The sequence below is a fragment of the Mytilus edulis genome, chromosome 4, assembly GCF_963676685.1.
Source record: "Mytilus edulis chromosome 4, xbMytEdul2.2, whole genome shotgun sequence".
Classification (NCBI taxonomy): domain Eukaryota; kingdom Metazoa; phylum Mollusca; class Bivalvia; order Mytilida; family Mytilidae; genus Mytilus; species Mytilus edulis.
Window position 1 is genome coordinate 98,320,319 of NC_092347.1, and position 21,129 is coordinate 98,341,447.

Below are 21,129 nucleotides of genomic sequence, written 5' to 3' on the forward strand. Positions count from 1 at the left end.
ATAGGATACATGTGCAATTTTAGGCATGACTGTAAAGTTCTACAGGATAAAGTGGTGGTAATTTATCATAATTTGTATCTATGTTTTATGTGATATTCCGTCTTGGTTCTTGTTAACTGTCATGGGCCTGTTTCTAGTCATACATGTACTTGTCATGGAACAGTTTCAAAAGAGTGTGTCTTTTGTTTCTTCATGTCTTTTACAATCATTAATCAGTTAATTCGTCCTTTCCAAATTAGTTCATATGTTCATGTTCTTTGACTTTAATTTTTTCTAAAAGATTTTTCTTATCCTACTCTTTTCTGCTTAAAGTGGGACTGTCATTTTGATATTTTTTACGTTTATAATTAAACATTTGCTGTAGTCCTTAAGATTCTTATTGGATGAATTACATTTCTCATTTATTATATTATCAATATATTACACTTATTTTTATAATGCCCTTGAATGATAACTTTAAACTCATTGATGACAAATGTTCAGTATATAAGATAACCTGTTTAACCAGTGGAACATATTTCACAGACTAGGAACTTATTTTACCAGGTGAGGAACAAATTTTACAAACCCAGAACTTATTTTACCAGGTAAGGAACAAATCTCATAAACCTGGAACCTATTTCACTAGGTAAGGAACAAATTTCACCAACCCGGTACTTATTTCACCAGGTAAAGTGTGGAACTTATTTCATAGAGATGGAACAAATTATATTGAAATTATCTATGAAAAAAGTTCTCCCAGAACATATTTCCTGTGATATTAGTTCCACTGGAACTTTTTTCACAGGAACAAATTTTGGCTCACATTAACTCGTACCAAAAAAGTTAACTCGTACCAACGTAAACTCGTACCACTGGGAAGTCGTACCATTAAAAATATATTAAAAAATATGAATGTTTTATGTTGTTTTTTTGTAAACTTAATAAAATTAAAGTTGAATTACTTGAATTTTATACTAGATTTTAAGGAAAGCTGTAGACAAAAATACGAATATTTTTTTAAGCTTTATTCTTTAAACTGATCTTTCAAACTAGTTTTAATCCAGAAGAAAGTAAAAAACATTGCGTTAACTGTACCTTATTAAGTTGAATATCTATATCCAAATTAAATTAATTCAAGCTGTAATCCATGATCACAAATCGAATGCTATGTTTACATTGTTGAAAGCCATGTGCTTTTTGGCGGGAAAATTCGGGGAACCCCTTAACAGGAAACAGTTACATTTCATTGTTATTTATAGACAGTAAGAGTTTCATTTTGGAAATCATTTTGATTAACTCTGTTAACTGCTAAGATTTATTCATGAAAAATAAATATTTTCTTGTGGTGAAACTTATAATACTTTAATAATATTACAAATATGAGTAAACCAGTCTGAAGTATTTTCTATCGAGGACCAATAGACAAGGAACATTAGCTACAAATTGGTCATTGTACTTTCAAATTATATATATTTTACAGACTTAAGAGGTATTGAGTGAAAGTAAAGTATATATTCATCATTTAAATGCATTCAAATGCATTTAAATAAGTTGGTTCGAGTTAGCAGTGGTACGAGTTTGCATTGGTACGAGTTTTTTTTTAGTGGTACGAGTTGACGTTGGTACGAGTTTACAATGGTACGGGATAAATATAACAAGAGGTAGCAGTCTGTTTCAAAGATTCTACAAAAAAAAGGCAAATTGAAAGTGAATATTACGTAAACAGATGACTGTAATGTAGCTGTTGCATTAAGTAAGTTATATTCCAAAAGTTTAATTTGTTATGATTGCAAAACTGCTGCGCTTTTAGTCGTATGCATCTAAAACAAGATGAAATACACATTTTTTTCTAGATATGTAACGTGAGCAGCATGTTCCATGTTTACACTACTAACCGACTTATATGTGTGTATTGCCTTAAGTGTTGTGATTTTTATATACAACCGAACTTCTTTATAAAGTTATGAAAAAGAATATTTAAAAAAACTTGTGGGTTACCAGAAATATTTTTTCTCGTCGCAATGTTTACAAATATTTGTACATTTTATGTAAACAAATGGTTACAGCATGGCTACCATTTCTAATACATTAAACGATGTCCATGTTTAGAGGATATTGTATGACATTAAACATGTTTGAAACAAATCTCAAAGTTGATGGGTAACCCCGTAAATGAGGAAAAGTAACTGCAGATCCAAATTATATCATTAATAAATAAGTGCGTAATTGTCCAGCGGCAAATTATTTCCATATTCAGTGTTTATGTTGTATGTACTAGTTCAATTAATCATGACGTCTGGCAAAGCTATAAGCATTTGTACTAGACCAACACACCAAGCTGGAGTTTTATTATGCTGTTTCACACAGTATGCTGGAAGACATGTCACTGTAACTCAGACACATTATTCTAACCAGTCTTTGGTCTAACTCTTCAATGCTCATGTGATAAGCAGAGAAGCAGGAAATATTCATAGTCATATTTTAGGCTCTCCTACCATTTTTTTGAATGTACATTTGTTTAGAAAGTTTGTACACTACAATTGTAATGCTAATCTAAGATAAGTTCTCAAATTGTTATAAAGAAACTGCTATGGTTCTCTTTGCCTGGCAGTATCAACCAAATAATTCATTGTTGTTGTTTATGTCCATGGCAAATATTACATAAATATTTTTTGGACAAACCAGTGTTGTAAAGGAATATAATAAACACATTTTTTTGTAATCCACTCAGGTCATTCCTTTTTCAATCATTACAAAACATGAAAGATATAGGGAAGAAGAAAAACTTATTGATATAAAGGTCAGCAAGCCAAGGTCACTGTTAACAGTGTTATTTAAAATAGATTTTCTTTATAAGTTGGTTTAGGATGGTATGTCCTGCTATGAATTGTAACAGATTTACTCATGTGAAAAAAAGGAATAATGCAATGTAGTACATGTCATGGGTCCCTCAAAAAGGAATAATGCCATGTAGTACATGTCATGGGTCCCTCAAAAAGGAATAATGCAATGTAGTACATGTCATGGGTCCCTCAAAAAGGAATAATGCAATGTAGTACATGTCATGGGTCCCTCAAAAAGGAATAATGCAATGTAGTACATGTCATGGGTCCCTCAAAAAGAAATAATGCAATGTAGTACATGTCATGGGTCCCTCATTGATTGATTGGGTTGCTTAACACCCCTGGAAGCTTACTAGTATTTTGAACTGTTAAATAAGAAAGGTTTTCTAACAATAAATGTGCAGTTGGAAGTGCCAGCCTTTTACTTGTTTCTCAAGAGGTAAGGGGTTAAATTCATACATTTTGGAGAAGAAATACTTTGTAATACATGTACATATTGTTTTGGAATCAAATACATGTACATGTATTGTGGTTATTTTTGGCTTGTTTTAAATTTTGGAATGGTTCTGAAAATGAAAGGCAGGTTTCCCTGTTTTACCAAACTAAATCTCACACTGTCAATATGTCAATATTACCAAATATATACTTTATATTTGTGTATTGTAAATGTCATGATAATCAGTCAAAACAATCCTTGGACTATCACACTGTCAATTTTATTTTTTCAAACAACCTTTGTACTTGTTTTAATATGATAACAAAATTATCTCTGATTGTGTGTGAAAATATTTACATTATGAAATTGGTAGAAACTTATGTTTTGAAGTACCAATTGCAAAAAAAAGGCCTGAAAGGTAAATGCATGAAATGTTTAGAAGCATCAAATACAAAAGGCATATATATATATATATATAATCATTATACAATGTAATTTAAAGACAAAAAGTCAGTTTAGACAGCCTAAGGGGTTTCCCCATCTACAGTTTTAATTCATTAACCAAAGATTTGAAGTGATAATTTACTAAAAACAAATGTATTATACAGTATTTATTCAAATGGTGCCAGTACCGAAGTATTAAACCTAGATTGTTAGAAATGGTTACGACTGGCATAAATATATTCCAATGATGTTATACATTAGTAAGTTATTTTAAAATTTGCGTAAATTTCATGGTATTAGGGTGACAGTCCCAATGGCATGTATTACATTTTCTGATGCTAACTTTTAGTTTTCAAAATGCATATTTCTATATATTGTAAATTCACAAAGTATTGCAAGTTTTTATTAATGTTAAAAAATGTGACAGATTGTGGAAAATACATTAATAAAATTTGAATTTATAATTTCTGTAATGAATTTCCTTCACAAATATTTTGAAATCACATAAAAATAGTTAAGATATATTTCACACACAATATATAATGTGCGGCTTAATTTTTGTTTGTGTGATATTTTTTGTCTTGAAAATGGTGTGTAATCTGAATTTTCAGTATATATCTAACTAATCAATCTTGTTTGGTGGTACAGACTTAACCTACTAGACTATTGTACAATGAGACAGACTAATTCCTGGTTTACTGTTCAATCATAGATGTCTGGATCCAGTCTGATAATTTGATTTTGTGGAAGGGTCAGTGTCAATATTGCTCTAGTTTAGCTGATGTCACTACTGTACTTTTAAGATTGAGAATGGAAAGGAATGTGTCAAAGAAACTACAACCCCAACCAAAGAGAAATAAAACAATCAAAGGCCATCAATGTGTCTTCAATAACAAGATGTATCTTCACTTATTGTACACGGTGAACAAAGAATTAAATATGGACGTGAAGCAATATTGTAGTGGAAAAATGGTGCATTTTTCTGGTTTTTTTTCTGATTTTTTTTGTTCAAGTATGATTATTTCAGATATCCTGCATAGATACATGTATTTTGTGAAGAAAGAATAATAGTCTTTAATTCCATCACTTCAAAAGAAGTCAGCACTTTGACATTCACTCTTAGTGAAATAGTTTGGAATTCTGATTAATAGAATCTGGCTTAATGGTATAGGTTGAAATGCCACTGGTCTTTCTGTAAAAGGAGCTTCAAATTCTATATATTACATAGCATCAGGTTTAATGGTATAGATTGAATGCCACATAGTTTCTCAGTAAAAGGAGCTTCAATGACCAATAAAAATAAATAAAATTGGCTTTGTTTAAAGTCCTTTTAGATATCAATAACTCTCAAATCTTCACCACTGTTTATAGAATTTTATTGAAATCAGACAAAGCTACTTCATAATAAACATGATAAAAATAGCATCTTCAGAACTTTTACAGACATTTTGTTTTTACCTTGCAAGTAGCAATCAATTAATCAATCAGATTTTACTGATAAAGGAAGAACTAAGTTTTTTTTTTTTAGTAAATTAATGTAGTGTTTTCGGTTTTTAAATCATTAACCAACTTTTCCAAACTTGATGAAATGTCAAGGAAATTTGTACAGAAGCTTCTTCAGGATCAAGAGTTAGCATCTAGAATGGAGCTATTTTTTTCTGTATTTTACTACTATCTGGAATTAATTTTCCTTGCAAATTGTCTTTATTTGTTTTCACATATACTATATACTTTTTATCATAACGTAACATGTACAGTATGCTATAGATTCAGGGGCGGATCCAGCCATTTTAAAAAGGGGGGGTTCCTAACCCAGGACAAAGGGGGGGGGGGGGGGGGGGGTTCCAATTACATGTCCCCATTCAAATGCATTGATCGTCCAAAAAAAAGGGGGGAACCCCCCCCCCCCTCTGGATCTGCGCCTGAGATTATAGATGAAATATTGATAATTGAATGAAATATCCCGTAACAATTTACTAAAATCAGAGAAAAAGGAAATATTGTTTGATGGAAAATAAGACAATTTCCTTTTCGCCTGAATTAAAATTCATAAAATGTTGAACAATACCAAAGGGATAAGTTAATATCTCCTTATAGCAATAAAATGAATTTTCTGATTGATAAGTTGAGTAGATTAATGTTAATGTGTAATTATGATGTGTTGTTTGTTATTGTCTTTTAATATTGATGGATATATTAGATTTTAGATCTCATTTTATGAAAAACAAGAAAAATACCTGGGTATGGTCACAATAAAAATTATGAATTGAAGAAAGAAGGCCAAGTATTTTCCAGTTGCTGAACTTGCTAGTTGCTGCTAATATATATGTATTTGCTAGTTGCTAGGAATAGAAAAGAAATAAAAATCTCCACAAGTAGATTTTCTGTTGATATTCATAAAGTACTTGAACTTATGGAAATTTTTGTGGTTTTTTTCTAGGTCAGAGAAAATGTAAATGATTGGTCTGGAGGATAAACATTCATGTACAGGTAAACCTAAATATAAATATCATTCATAAATTATTACTTAGAGGTGGCTAAAGATAGTTTAATGGTCAAATACTAAACTTTATATAGGATGTATGTAACATGAACACAGAAAAGAAGATGGCAAATAGATAACCAATACCATATATCTATAGCTTCTGCATTAGAATGTAAGTATTAGATGCACTGATAAGGGAAAATAATTTAAGAGGAGGGTGATGTTTTAAAGCCAATTTTGTTACAATGTGAAAGCATAATATAAATGCAGGATATCAACTTATTTAATGACATCTTGGTGAAAATGATAATAACATTACACATGTATGCTTAGTCTGAAGAATGCAGGACATCTTGTATGACCTTCAGAATTTTGGGGTCAGGACACAGCAGGAGAAAAAGTCACAAAATAAGTAGAGCAAGAAGTCACTTGAATAGTTTGGATATGTATAAACAAATTCTTGAAATCATTTTCTTTTCATTAAAAAAAATTGCAAGTATACATTAGGAATTACTCTTTAAATATTGGTCAAATTTTAATCATATAAAGGTTGTAATTCTTGGCACTATGTAAAGGTTGTAATTCTTGGCACCATGAACCCATTTAATTTATTAAGACACATGGTTAATCACTGAGTAGATTTGATGAACAAAATTTGTTAAATATTTATTATGGTTTATAAAGTTACAAAAATAATTTAAAAACTAAGTTAATCAAAGAATGTGTACTGGTAGTTTACAGTTAAACTTTTATGTATGCATCCTATTATTAAAACTGGTAATTTACATCTACTGTTAATTCAAAATGATCGTGTACATTTATTTTTGACCTTGTTGATTGTTGGAAAATGAAATAAAACCCAAGTTTAATTATTACAATTCCAGGGAATGCTGTTAACAAATAAAGCTGTTTAAATTAGAAATTTAAGTATTTATTCTTGCAAAACCTATTCTGCTGCAATTTAAAGGAGTAGGTCCGGTAAGGGCTGATTTTGGCCTCAAATTTCAAGTTCATATAACGAAAGATTTTAGACACTATTTAAACACTTAAGTGTCTATTTCAATTGATTCGATTAGATTATGTGAAAGATTTTAACTGATTTAGTCATTAAAAGCGCTCCGATTCCAGCTTAAATATGAAAATCTATCAAATATGCCAAAAAAACATCACTTTTCAGATGGTTTTTGTTAAAAATGAAAGTGGCCGCATCCGTGTTCATCCTCAATCTTTATATATTCTATGTATTATCATCAAATACAACTTACATTTCAACATTATGAATGAACACGAATGCAGCCACTTTCATTTAAGACGGAATCCGTCTAAAATTTAACTAAAATGCTAAAATTGTGAAGATTTCAGTAATTTAGCATGACTTTATGATGCTAGTACCAATATTTGTGCATTCATTGTATTGTCAAAAACAGCCCATATTTATGTAGCAGAAGCATTCTACTTTCCAATAAATAGCTTAAAGATTACATTTTCACAATTTTGTAAAACTGCTATATTTTGGGGCCAAAAAGGGGTCTTATTAAACCTGCTCCTTTTCTCAATACTGTAAATTCCGAAATTATGGCATGCATTTATTATTGCAATTTTGTCATTTTCGACTTAAATGCGATTTTTATTTTTATAAAATATTTCAGAATGCTGGTTTATATCATTGTGTTTACAACTCAGCAATAATTTCTGAATCTACAGTAATAAAAACATTGTAAAAAAGTGAGAAATGACAGTAAATGATTGTAATAAAATTAACGGTACCAATTTCCTGCACCAGATGCACATTTCGACAATACATGTCTCTTCAGTGATGCTCGTGGCCATAATATTTGAAATCCAAAGCTTATATAAAAGATGAAGAGCTTGGTTTAAGGATTCAGTTATTGCTCTCTCTATCAGACTCATTAATTAGAAGAAATGTGTGTCCATCTGACCTACATTTCATACGTCATTGACCTAATTATATGTCGTTAATATATTGCTCAGATTTGATTGTTTCAAAATCTCTGTTGACGCAAATATATTTCTGAGTTTCTGAACAAAATGAACACTAATTAACCCAGCGTGTCTGTATGACCATACATGGAATTGAAAATATTTCTTCGGTACAATATAATTTGTTCAGTTTAAAAGTAATTTATTAAAAAAAACAATGTTTTCTCAACCTCTAACAATATTAACTCAGCTTTATTTATTTAGACACTTCCATATTTAATTGAAAATTGCGTCAAGTGGGAAGCTCTTGTTTCCATGATCAGATTATGTCAATTGCATGCAAGTGGGAATCTTCTCATTACAATAACAAAATTATCTGAAATTGTCTGACAATACCTAAAATAAAGTCAAATGATGGGAATACTGCACTGAAATGTTTTCTTTTGTCTTGATTTAATAAGTTGGTTAACATCTTAACAGGTTGTGTAATAATTTATAGCTTTATTTTCAATGAGGAATGAAAATAACAGGATTGGTATTTACGTGTTATGATGATCCTTATATGGTTTACAGACAGTTCTGCGGCTTTGTGTCTAACCATTTCTCACGATACCATAGACTCCAAAGAATCTTTATGAATTTTATAAACAATGCTTAATTTAAAAATAAATTAGCTCAATTTTGATCCACAATTTCCGTATTTGTGATAATAGAGAGTTTAAAGATTTTAAATCTTTAAAAATTGAAAAATTACAAATTATCTGAAATCATTAGAAATTGAAAATTGAAGAAATGATCTCAAATCATAGAAATTGAACAATCAATTAAAAAATTATCTGAAATCATTAAAAATTGAACATTGAAGAAATTATCTCAAATAAAATAATTTGAACTATTTACGAAATTATCTGAAATCATTAAAAATTATTATAGGACAATTACGAAATCAAATCATTAAAAATTGAACAATTATGAAATGATCTCATGACAACTGAAGTTAATTTTTTTTTAAATGTTTGCCTTAGGCCACACCAATTTAATTTCTTGTTCTACGGATTTTTGGACTTCAAAATTTGGGGCGAGCGAGCGATTTGAAAATTTAAATAAAAAAATATTTAATTTGCAAATTTTTGAGGCGAAGCTTGAAAAGTAGAGGCGAGCGATTATAATTTTTTTTTGTAAACATAAAATAGTAGGTTTTGACAATATTAAAGCTTGATTTATCACTTGTACTTTGACATTTCTTTAATTTCTGAAGTATTTTTTCCCTGTTCACCAAGAAATAATTAAATCTGGTCTATGTATGACATGTATGTGTGACTGACAATGAGACAATTCTCCATCCAAGTCATAATCAGTTTGGGGAGAACCCCTTAATGTTATAAATATCCCTTTTACATGTTTTATGAGGGATCAATATAAGTTATAATATATTTGTTTGTACAAAAGAGCTCATATTTTCTCAAAGAACTATATATCTATCTGGTATTAAATGGTCAAAACATGTCCAAGAATTTTGTAATATTCCTGGACTTTAACCATGTTAACACATTTACTTTAACAGTTTAATATTATTCAAAATAAGTGGACCACTCTTTTAGAAAAAGTTGTTTAAAATATGATGTAACTCTCCTCTTTTTGGGTACAAAATTCTATGTTTTCAAAGGTTTTGTATAGAAGAACTATACAAATCCTTGGTATTTCTATTTTCTTTTCTACATCAGTAAAATGACCCCTTGTCCATGTTGTCTGAGGGAGGGTTGTTCTCAACCTGATATAAATAACAAACACAGGTCAAAGTACGGCCTTTTACACAGGGCTTTGATACAGACCAAACAACAAGCTATAAAGGACCCAAAATTATTAGCGTACACAATTCGAACAGGAAAACCAACGATCTAATTTATATATCATGTACATCCAAATGGGAAAAATTATACCAATGAACAACATTACCAAACGATAACTGCTGAACGACAGGCCCCTCAATCAATCAGGACAGGTGCATAAACATGCAGAGGCTATGGATAGTTTTGTTTCGCCAGCATACAATATAATTGTAGTTGAAGGCAAACCTTCAGAAGTTCTTTGTACTTTATTCTAACAACGACATGTTTTGATAGGGAATATAAGTAAGGGGGAAAGTAACCAATTTTTTGTTCTTTAATCCGGTATTTCCGCTGATATAGATTTACAAATCCTTGATCGGAGCACTCCCGCTTTGGATAAGTAGGTTTCATGCTGAAACAAATATTCTCACAGATATTTACAAAGTGTGCTGGGGTGCTTTTATGTTTAAAATCGTTATATACAGGTTAGACTGTGATTTTAAAAACAAATGTTGATATCTTTTTATAATGTTTACAAAAAAAACGGTGCGGGAAATGGACATGATTACATTTCCGGATGCGGGAAGCGGGAATATAAAAAAAATAAAAAAAATCTGTTTTGAAAAAAATAGGTGCGGGCGGGTCCGTCGAACAAGGAATCAAATTGGTGTGGCCTTATACATGTATTAAAAAAATTTGTTCAAAGTTATTCAAATCAAATAATTTTATCCCCATATAAATCAAAAACATGATCTGTGACAACAATAACATATATACAAAAATAAACAATACAATATTAAAATACAAAATGTATCAGTTCAAATTATTGTTTTGGGTCTCCCGTCCTCAGTTCTAATGACTGTCTTATATTAAGGAAACTGTATTTTTAATTTGACTTTTAGATGTGGGGTTTTGTATTATTTTAAGTTTAAGCATGTCATCTTTAGCAGTATTTTTAACTCTTTACACAATTTATAACAAGTTTATAATGCTTTTCATATTTATTGTTCCAGAATGAATGACACAAACATAATTTTACATATATAAGTATATATGTACATGTAATGGTTCGGTCACAGATCTTTATAAAATTTGTACATATTATTTATAAGGTCAATTTGCACAAGCACCTTTTGGATTATATTTTCTAACTTAAAATTCAAAAGTAGTGTTAATCAAAGACAAGTTCTTGTGTATCTTTCTAACCAATCTAATTTCGCAGCGACCAAGCATAAAAAATTATGGAGTGCAGAGATTTAATTTTAATTAGATTGTCTTATAACAAAAAAAGCTTCAATTTAGTCTTCATTTTTTTTACCAAAAAAATCTTTGCTGATATCTCCAGGAATTTTACAGAAATTTGCTAAGGATCTGAATCCACTTGTCTCTGGTTCCACCCCCTGTATACCTTATTTTATGGTACATGTATATTAGGGGGGGAATCAGAGACAAGTGCCTGTGGAATTTTACCAAATAAAGTAAACATATATAAGTGGATTAGATATTTTGTTCTTCCTTCTTGTAAATATGTAGTAGATGAAGTGGTCACGAAATGTCGGTCAATTATTTTAATAAGATGCAGTAACACTTGCTCTTCTGTCGGTAATGTATAGTATCATAGTTTTTAGGGGCTAATTTATAAAAAAATCTGTAAAATAGAAAAATAAATTTAGAAAATTAAAATTTTATAATAATCCTGTAGGTGTATTATGGAATAAAACGTTCGTTTATTAAGTACGGCAAGTCTTGGTTAACCAGGAGAATATTAACACTTCTTCATATTCCAAATTATACATTGTAATGTGATGCTGATCTATAGTATTATGTATCATTATGTGCTTTCTTTGGAAGGAATTAATAACAACCCACTGCTAAGGATCTGAATCCATTGACGGAATGTTGACAAATTTATTTTTGTGCAGGTTTTTTTTCTAATTAATTCTTTGTCAAAAAACATTTATTTTGGTTATTAGTTTTAAACCATGATGAACCTTATATTAATAACATTTTCATGGCCATTGTAAACAAAATACAGAAATATTTTTCAATTGACACTGCATTCTGTTAAAAGCAAAAAATAATTAAAATGTACTGGTGGTTGTGAGAACCCTTTCTTGAATTGATTAGGGCAACATGGTAACTTAATTTATTTATCAGCACTGTGCAGGAAAATTCAGATGTCAAACCATTGACCAATTTAAATAACTTTAAATAACCTTAGAATTCAATAGACTAAGAATCTATAATAGAAGCCACATAATTCAACTTTAGTCATAGATTGTTTTGTACTTTAACAATTAATACAATGTATCTGTCTTTTAAAAGTACTTGTACTTTCTATTTTTCTTATGTAACAACCTTAATAATAAATGTATATTTTTAAAAAGGAGACTAATTTTAATAATCAAAGTTAAACTAACATGTTTCTAAAAGGACAAAAGTTTTGAAACCAAAGTCAAAGACAATTTTTATTTTTTGGGGATTTTTTCTGGAATATTTTCTATTAATATTATTGTCACTTAGTTAAACTAATAGTTTTCTTGGTTAGTTGTCAGAGTCATCAGACATAATTATCACAGACAATAATATTGGGCAGCTGTTAGTAATAAGTAGACATGTGACATTTATAAGCAGTATGTGGTATTTCTTTGTCATAAAAAGTAAGGTACAAAACCATAGAAATAGTGAAATATTTCTGAATTGATAAATCATTATGATTTGAGTTGTACAATCTTTTATAGGCAGAGTTGTTACATGTAAATGGTCCTTAATTTAGCTGAGCAGAGTTGTTACATGTAAATGGTCCCCATTTTTTCTGGGCAGAGCAGCTACATGTAAATGGTCCTCAGTTTAGCTGGGCAGAGTTGTGACATGTAAATGGTCCTCAGTTTTGCTGGGCAGAGTTGTTACATGTAAATAGTCCTCAGTTTCGCTAGGCAGAGTTGTTACATGTAAATGAACCTTAGTTTTGCTGGTCAGAGTTGTTACATGTAAATGGTCCTCAGTTTTGCTGGGTAGAGTTGTTACATGTAAATGATCCTCAGTTTTGCTGGATAGAGTTGTTGCATGTAAATAGTCCTCAGTTTTTGCTGGTCAGAGTTGTTAAATGTGAATGGTCCTCAGTTTTGCTGGGGAGAGTTGTTACATGGAAATAGTCCCCAGTTTTGCTGTTCAGAGTTGTTACATGTGAATTGTCCTCAGTTTTGCTGGGTAGAGTTGTTACATGTAAATGATCCTTAGTTTTGTTGGACAGAGTTGTGACATGTAAATGGTCCTCAGTTTAGTTGTTACATGTAAATGGTCCTCAGTTTAGTTGTTACATTTAGTTGTTACATGTAAATGGTCCTCAGTTTAGTTGTTACATGTAAAGGGTCCTCAGTTTAGTTGTTACATGTAAAGGGTCCTCAGTTTAGTTGTTACATGTAAATGGTCCTCAGTTTTGCTGTTACATGTAAATGGTCCTCAGTTTTGCTGTGCAGAGTTGTTACATGTAAATTGTCCTCAGATTTGCACAAACAAGAATAGTACAAAACATGTCTCAACATTTACAATTAAATACAAAATATTTCACTTTGCTGAGATTTATTTTTTAACTGCAATTGTATAAAACAATTAGCATTAAATAGAAAATTGTGTAAATGTTAATGAAGATAACTGAAACAAACACAAAAATTGTTAGAATTATCAGGTGCCAGCAGTCTGTTGCCGTAGGGATATTTTTTTTTAAATGTCAACTATGAATATGATTAATTTATAATTGTAATGAAATGGATTTTTTTTGTCATGTTTTAGGTTTTAAACATTATTTGTAATGTAAATTTGATAAGGCTTAGAAAAGTACATTAGATTATCATTGGGTTTATTTTTATCAGATTTATTCTGTCCGGATCTAGTATCATGAACACCGCTTATGGTATTTTGTTTGATAAAATGTTGTAAAATTAAAACATCGACCACAGCTTGGGAAATATTTTAAATGTTATAAATATGTTATTGGGATATAAATGTAATTTGAAACTTAATAGAATCTAGAAAATAATTTTAAAATAGGTCCAATCAAACTTGATAAAATGAATTCAACTCTTGTTAAAACTAAGAGAAACCAACTTATAGGAATATTATTTGTTCAATTTATTCTGTTTGATTGAAAAAGTTAAGCTTTCTACGCAATATTAGAATTAAGGAACTCTGAACAAATTGATTGAATGAGTCAAGAAAACATCTGAGTCTTTAATGCTGAAACAAACACAAAATGTAGCAAAACAAGTTCTGGAAAAGGGTTTTCTGATGATGGTATTGGAAAATTTAAGGGATTACAATTTTAATTCTTTTTGATGGGTTGAAGCTTGCGTTTTTTTAAAAAGACAATATTACTGTGTCTGAAAACAGTGACAGAAAATGATCATATCTATATGTGTGTACAGAAAAAACTATTACAATAGGTCACTACAAATTGTAAGCTTTTCCCCTTTAAATGGTGGCGATAGTAACCCCATACCAGCTCTTTAATTGTTATTTTATTTTTACCTAAGTGCATAGGTACCTTCACAAGCCATTTGTACTAAGATTTAAGAACCTCTTGCAGACAAGCTTGAAGTCAAAACATGTTAAAAACACCCTGATAATTACTTCAATATTGTTTGTATGGATAGAGATTTTCAGTTCTAGAATTGAGACATGTCTGACATACATGGGATTGTTTTCCAACTGCTCCTAGTCTGTGAGCTATTATGATTTAATGACCAGAAATATCAATATAATCTCCCTGCATGATTTAAGTATTATGATCCACCATTTTCAGTATAGGATTATCAATAACGTAGTAAGTGGTTTTAGGAAATGGTTTTAATACTTTGTTTGTTTCTGTTTATAATTATCACTAGCTCAGTATGACCTCGTGGTCAGTAAGGGGGACGGCAAAAATAAATTTCAGATAGAAAAAATGGGGTTAGGCAAAATCAAAATAGAAAAGGAAAAAACAATTCAAGATAATATTAGAAGGTAAATTATGATTGACTGGAAATATCAACTTCATAAATGTATCAGCCACAAAAGTGACAAGTCTAACAATAAACTGGTCCCTTGTCCATTGGTTTAAAATCCCATCACATTTAGATGCAGGATATTTTCTCAATAGATACAAAAACATGAATGATCATTAAATATCTGTAAAACATGTGTCACTGGTATTATACAAAAACGTTACTTGTATCATATCAAAAATCCCATTGGTCAGCCTACATTGTCAAATTTGCATACAATCTAGTGGAAGAATAAAGTTTTGATTTCAGTACAACATATGGTGGTGTATTGCTACATGCAGTCTAATAGCCTTGTTATGAACATGAGCAGATTGTGTGATATTATATAAACAACCAATGGTGACCTTGTAATAATGATAAAAAAAGGCTGAAATGACCATATCTTGTAGGAAGCCTTGAGTCTTTATATAATCAATTATGTAATGTCTAAATGATAGCTCTGATTGTTGTAGGTGCTATGTTATCTTTGGATCTAAGTATAGTCTGACCTGCCAGAAAGTTTTTCTAGAAGGTAAGAAAATTCGGTCAATTTACTGCAGATTATTTAGGTTTTGTATAATTTTTGCTTTGTTTTTATGTGACTTTTAATATTATAATCTCTTACTAATTTGAATAGATATAGCTAAACCAATGCAATCATAGGTTTGAATGTTGTTTTCAAATTAGACTTGTATATATTTAGTATGATATCAATAAAAAACTTTAAACGGATGAGGTGTACAATTCAGGAACCGTGCAATTTTCTGGTCGATTAAATTTATGTTTTTTCTAGAATAAAAATGTTTGAACGGTGTGTTTATGTTAACCTTATTGCTCATTGAAGCGTGTGAAAACTTTTAATGTTTTTAGATTTAAAAATATATCAAATTTTATTATTTTATAACTTGTATTCATCAAATACTTACAGTTATTTACAATAAATTTTTAGGGTTTGATAAAATCTCTATTTTCTGTCAAACTGGCTTAGAGGCTTGTTATTAAGTAAGTAAGTAAGTAATTTATTTTATTGGTTTGAAATCAAAAATTACAGGATTGATACCAAGACTATACGAGAGCCGTGGTGCAGTGGTTACTGCATCGGACTACTAACACAAAGCTTCCTGGTTCGATGAAAATTTCAGGGACTGCATTTTCGGCTCTCCCTTGACACCATTTGCGAGTAGGGTCTTGAGGAAACGATGATAGTCCGTCGGACGGGGACGATAAATGGTTGACCCGTGTAAAGAGAGAGCCATATCTCTTGCACGTTAAAGACATCCTTGTAGATTTTGAAAAAGAGCAGGCTAATGCCGCTACAAGGCAGCACTCGCACCCGCAAAGTGGAAAGGGATTAAGATAAGTTGCAAAACTTGTTTCCCAATCCACTATAAATAAATATGTTTAAACTAAGACTATACAAGATATTATCAGAGTTATGTTCGGCTTATCTTTATCATTGCACTGGTTTATTTTTATCATGGCAGGACTTTTCGTACAGGTGTTGCATGTCAATCTGCTACCACTCAGCTAATTCAGAAAATTTATTAAAATTATAAATCTTTGCTTTTGGAATTAAAAGAAAGAGCCCAATGTACCTGGATTGATTGATGTTTGCTTTATGCCACAAGAGCACAAAAAGGCTATATCGTGTAAACCATGCATCTGGAATTATGCGAGACATGTTGAGGACTGTAACATACTGTTACAGTGTAGTTATTCTTTGTCAGTTTTCTATCACTTTATCCCAGCAATATAGCCTTTTTGTGCTGATGGCTGATGTGGCATAAAGTGATCACCAATCAATTAATTTTTTCCCTTTACTTCTTTTTAATCATACATAATCTAGGTAACAGGAACTTAAAAATAACATTAGAAAATAGAAGAAGATATAAAAGTGATATTATATAAATAGCAATTATAAACCTATACTGAAATTGAAATGTCTCTTTACTTCTCCATTTATTGATTTATTTGTAAAGTGTTTGACCAGTTCAAAAGATGAACTAAATTCTCTGCTGCTGTTAAATATGATATATTTATAAAAGATTTCAAAATAGACATTTGCTTACATCTACGTCATTTATTCTCTGGTGGATAATTGTCTCATTGGAAGTCGTACCACATCTTCTTATTTTTATATTCAGAATATGAGACAGAATAAGAATACTTTACACTGGAGATTTTTTCACATTTTTAACCGGATTTTTGTGACAAAAATGTCGGTTATTTAATTTTTTTTCTAAACTTTTCACATTTTTATCTAACATTGTTAATGGGGTTTTGTTCTATATTTTTTGTGTGTAAATTAGTGTAAATTATTATTGTCTCAATGTTCTTGACATTATTTGCTATGGTAGTAATACTAGTATTCTACTGTTTACTGTTACTGTTACGTTATACTCTAATTACAAAATCATGTAAAAAAAATAAAATCACAAAAATACAAAACTTCAAGGAGAATTCAATATGGAAAGTCCCTAATCAAATGGCAAAATCATTTTAGCAAGTGCTATTAAAATAATTGCTGATTAAAACATGAAGTGATATTTTTCATACACAAGTAAAAGTAAAATTAAAAAAAAAAAAAAAAAATCATTACATGTAAGAGTTCAAAAATACTGAATAGATTAGTATATACACAATATTTAAGCTGTACATTTATCTAAGTTATTTAAAACAGAGAATATAAAAATTCTGCCAAACTTTCAAATGGCAATTTTTTTTTATGAATAACTATAACCAACCACTGAACATGTTGCTATAATGTAGGGCTACTACACAATGTGCATGAAAATGGTGCCTGGTTAAACAATCATTCCTTTATATTTTCAATGATCAGTGGAATGTCAACAATGTACATAAAAAAAACATGCAATAAAATCATTCTGGAAATAAGCCCCTCTATACAATATGGTCACTGTTAAACTCATAATGCAGAAATATATCTTGGTTTGTTGAAGTTTGTTTGTGAATTTAACACAGCTCTTGCCATTTTTTTTTGTGGCAGCATTTTGGAAAGATCTAACGAATAAAAAAAACTTGATCATGTTATGGCAGGTGAATGGATGTCCTAGTTTACTTGTCTCTGTGTATCAGGTGACATCAGATGAATGTTTTATTGGTGGAAATTTTATATGATGATTAATCATTCATTAGAAAGAATGATGGAAAATATAGAACAAGTTTTTAATAACCTTAAATATTTTCTAGGTGAAAATCAACAAAATCATAAATTTTTACCATATGATCATTTTCTGAATTGACAACTTTTTATCAGAATGTATGTTTGTTACAGTACCAATTTTCAGGGATAATTGATTTCATGATTTTGCCAAAATTTCCTTATCAGCCTATAAAAATTTTGATTCCTAGAACTCTTGAATTCATAGATCACTATCAGAGAAAGGAATTCAACAAGTAATAATGATTCACAGTAATAGTTTCTGTAGTGAAGTTCTAAAGATCAGATGAAAATCTAATGTTGATTGACACATTCCCTTTCATTTTTACCTATCTTGTATGATTTATTAAGTGTTTTTTTTTGTAGTTCTGTAGCCAACCTGATTAGCAATGGAGGGAGAGGATGACAAAAGTCCGGGAGTATCAATGATAGTTATCTGCGTTGTTGTAGCCCTGATAGGAATAGTCTGTATCCTAGGTAACATACTGGTCATCCAAGCATTAATATGCTCAAAATATCCCAGAATTCCAATCTACATTGCAATCGGAGGATTGGCGGTAGCAGACTTGCTCAATATCATCATGGAAAGTCCATATATCATTTTCAATGAAGTTGGGCATAAAGGCATAGTGAATACACCTTTGTGTAAAGCACATTTTTATTTGACTTCAGTATGTTCATATGTTGCGGGAGCACATTTGGTACTTTTCAGCATTATTCGTTGTATCATGTTAAATGAACGTGTCCGTTCCAGGTCATATGTTCGCCACACCATCATAGGCTGTGTGGTTATATGGATAGTAATCTGTCTGTCTAACATTCTTAATCTCAAAACTGTATCATACGACAAAGACTTTAAAGTATGTGTTGAACGAGGTTCAGACCTTACACCAGAAGATGAGAGAATATTATGGTTACGATTTTCATTTTCATATATGATTCCGTTACTTGTAATATGTATCTTATATGTAGTGACAAAGTTCTTAAGCATGAGATTCTTTTATGAAAGTTATTCCTCAAGAGAACAAAGATTTTCAAAAATGGTGACTATCTTAGTAATAACATTTGCTATTTTCAAATTACCAAATGAGGTAGTTTATATAATGATTTTTTACAAAACTCGAGAGTATATTACCGGTGCGATGACACTTTCAGACGAAGATGGTGATCTACTGTATAATCAGATCGATACTCTATTTGAAGTTTTGAAATATTGTGAAATCGTAGCATTGGTAGACTTAGCAATTCGTCCAGTCATATATGCAAAGTTTTCATATTACTTTGGAAATAGTTTTGATGAAGTTATTAACTGTAACTCTTGCCGTGAAAGAGGACATCGTCCAAGAAGGAAGAAGACTGACAGCGGAATGTCAAATCATACGACTCTAATTCAAGACGACGTTGAAGAAATCGATAAAGATAACCTAGATGCGGATGAAGATATCGATGAAAATGCCAAACATGTGGACGTAGATAACAATGAAATGGATGTAGTCGATTACTTTGAGGACGAAGTTCAAGATTCTAAATGTCCAATCTCCATTATCATTAACAATGAAAAAAATGGTGGATTGTTTGTTGGATCAATTTATGATGAGAAAAATGGTATGGTTTTGTTTAACTTCGCCACATTATTTATGTATGTGTCTGTCCCAAGTCAGGAGCCTGTAATTCAGTGGTTGTCGTTTGTTTATGTGTGATATATTTGTTTTTTGTTCATTCTTTTATATAGATAAGTCCGTTAGTTTTCTCGTTTGAATTGTTTTACATTGTCATATCAGGGCCTTTTATAGCTGATTATGCGGTATGGGCTTTGCTCATTGTTGAAGGCCGTGCGGTGACCTATAGTTGTTAATGTCTGTGTCATTTTGGTCTCTTATGGCATTGGCAATCATACCACATCTTCTTTTTTATATTAGGGGTATGTTAGATCATCTTAATATGGGGGGGGGGGGGGGGGGATGGTATGGTTTTAGTGGTATGTTAGATCATCTTAATATGGGGGGGGGGGGGGGGATGGTATGGTTTTAGTGGTATGTTAGATCATCTTAATATGGGGGGGGGGGATGGTATGGTTTTAGTGGTATGTTAGATCATCTTAATATGGGGGGGGGGGGATGGTATGGTTTTAGTGGTATGTTAGATCATCTTTATACATGAAGAATTGAAGTGAAATGTTTATCAATTAATGAATATCAAATTTACATTGGTTTTAATATGAAACCAAACAGAATGCATAATTAGAAAAATAAGAAAAATATACGCATTTATTTTATATAAAAGATTTTATGGCAGAAATTTTTTTTTTTGAACTTCTGGTTGAACTGAAAATGAATCATTCATACTTAGAGAAAAACCCTTCTTTTTTTCCCAAAGAGGTTATTTCCAATCTTAAACTGTCAATATATGACATTGAAATGTCATTGTGATATTTATTTAAGCTCTGAAGGTATTAGGTAAAGGCTCTTATAACAACTATTTACATTGTTTATGATTACTCTATTACTTGGATGAAATTCTGATTCATGACAAATTACTGACATTGTCCAGAATGAGTCCTTTTAAAGTGACGACTTTTACAAGAATCAAAACAATTTGTGCAAAACTTTTTAAAGCTTGAGTTGCTTTGAGCTCACCTTTTTGTACTAACATGTGTCTTTTTCTGAAACCTTAAGGTTATATCTTTATGTGTTGTTGGATTTTTTCTCCTGGTCATATTTAATGTTATTTGATAGGTTTCATCTATTTATTTATTTAAAATCAGATCATTTTGTCCAAAAATTATTACTACATGTATAATTCATTTGATATTTATGATGTGTCTTGGTTTATTTTTCTGCTAAGAGAGGTCAACCCAAAGTCACTTAACTGCACACTAGTTGAGTCCAGGACTTCAGGCTAAAGGAATTTCAACCCCTGCCAGATAGACATTCCTAAAAGATCGCTTTAAAAATTTGATCTTCCTCA

General features: G+C 30.6%; 1 protein-coding gene across 2 annotated transcripts in view; it reads left to right on the forward strand.

Moving 5' to 3' along the window:
* Positions 1–1,633: 1,633 nt before the first annotated feature.
* Positions 1,634–21,129, forward strand: part of LOC139521224 (galanin receptor type 1-like) — a 31,914-nt gene continuing 12,418 nt past the window's right edge. Inside the window, exons 1-4 of one of the 2 annotated variants that reach the window (XM_071314659.1) lie at positions 1,634–1,735; positions 6,146–6,195; positions 15,455–15,513; positions 18,529–19,767. In XM_071314659.1, coding sequence (XP_071170760.1) covers positions 18,552–19,767 — 1,216 coding nt within the window. In that variant the 5' untranslated portion in view covers positions 1,634–1,735; positions 6,146–6,195; positions 15,455–15,513; positions 18,529–18,551. Of the gene's footprint in view, positions 1,736–6,145; positions 6,363–15,454; positions 15,514–18,528; positions 19,768–21,129 lie in introns of those variants that run through there. The other variant, XM_071314660.1, reaches the window with a different exon arrangement.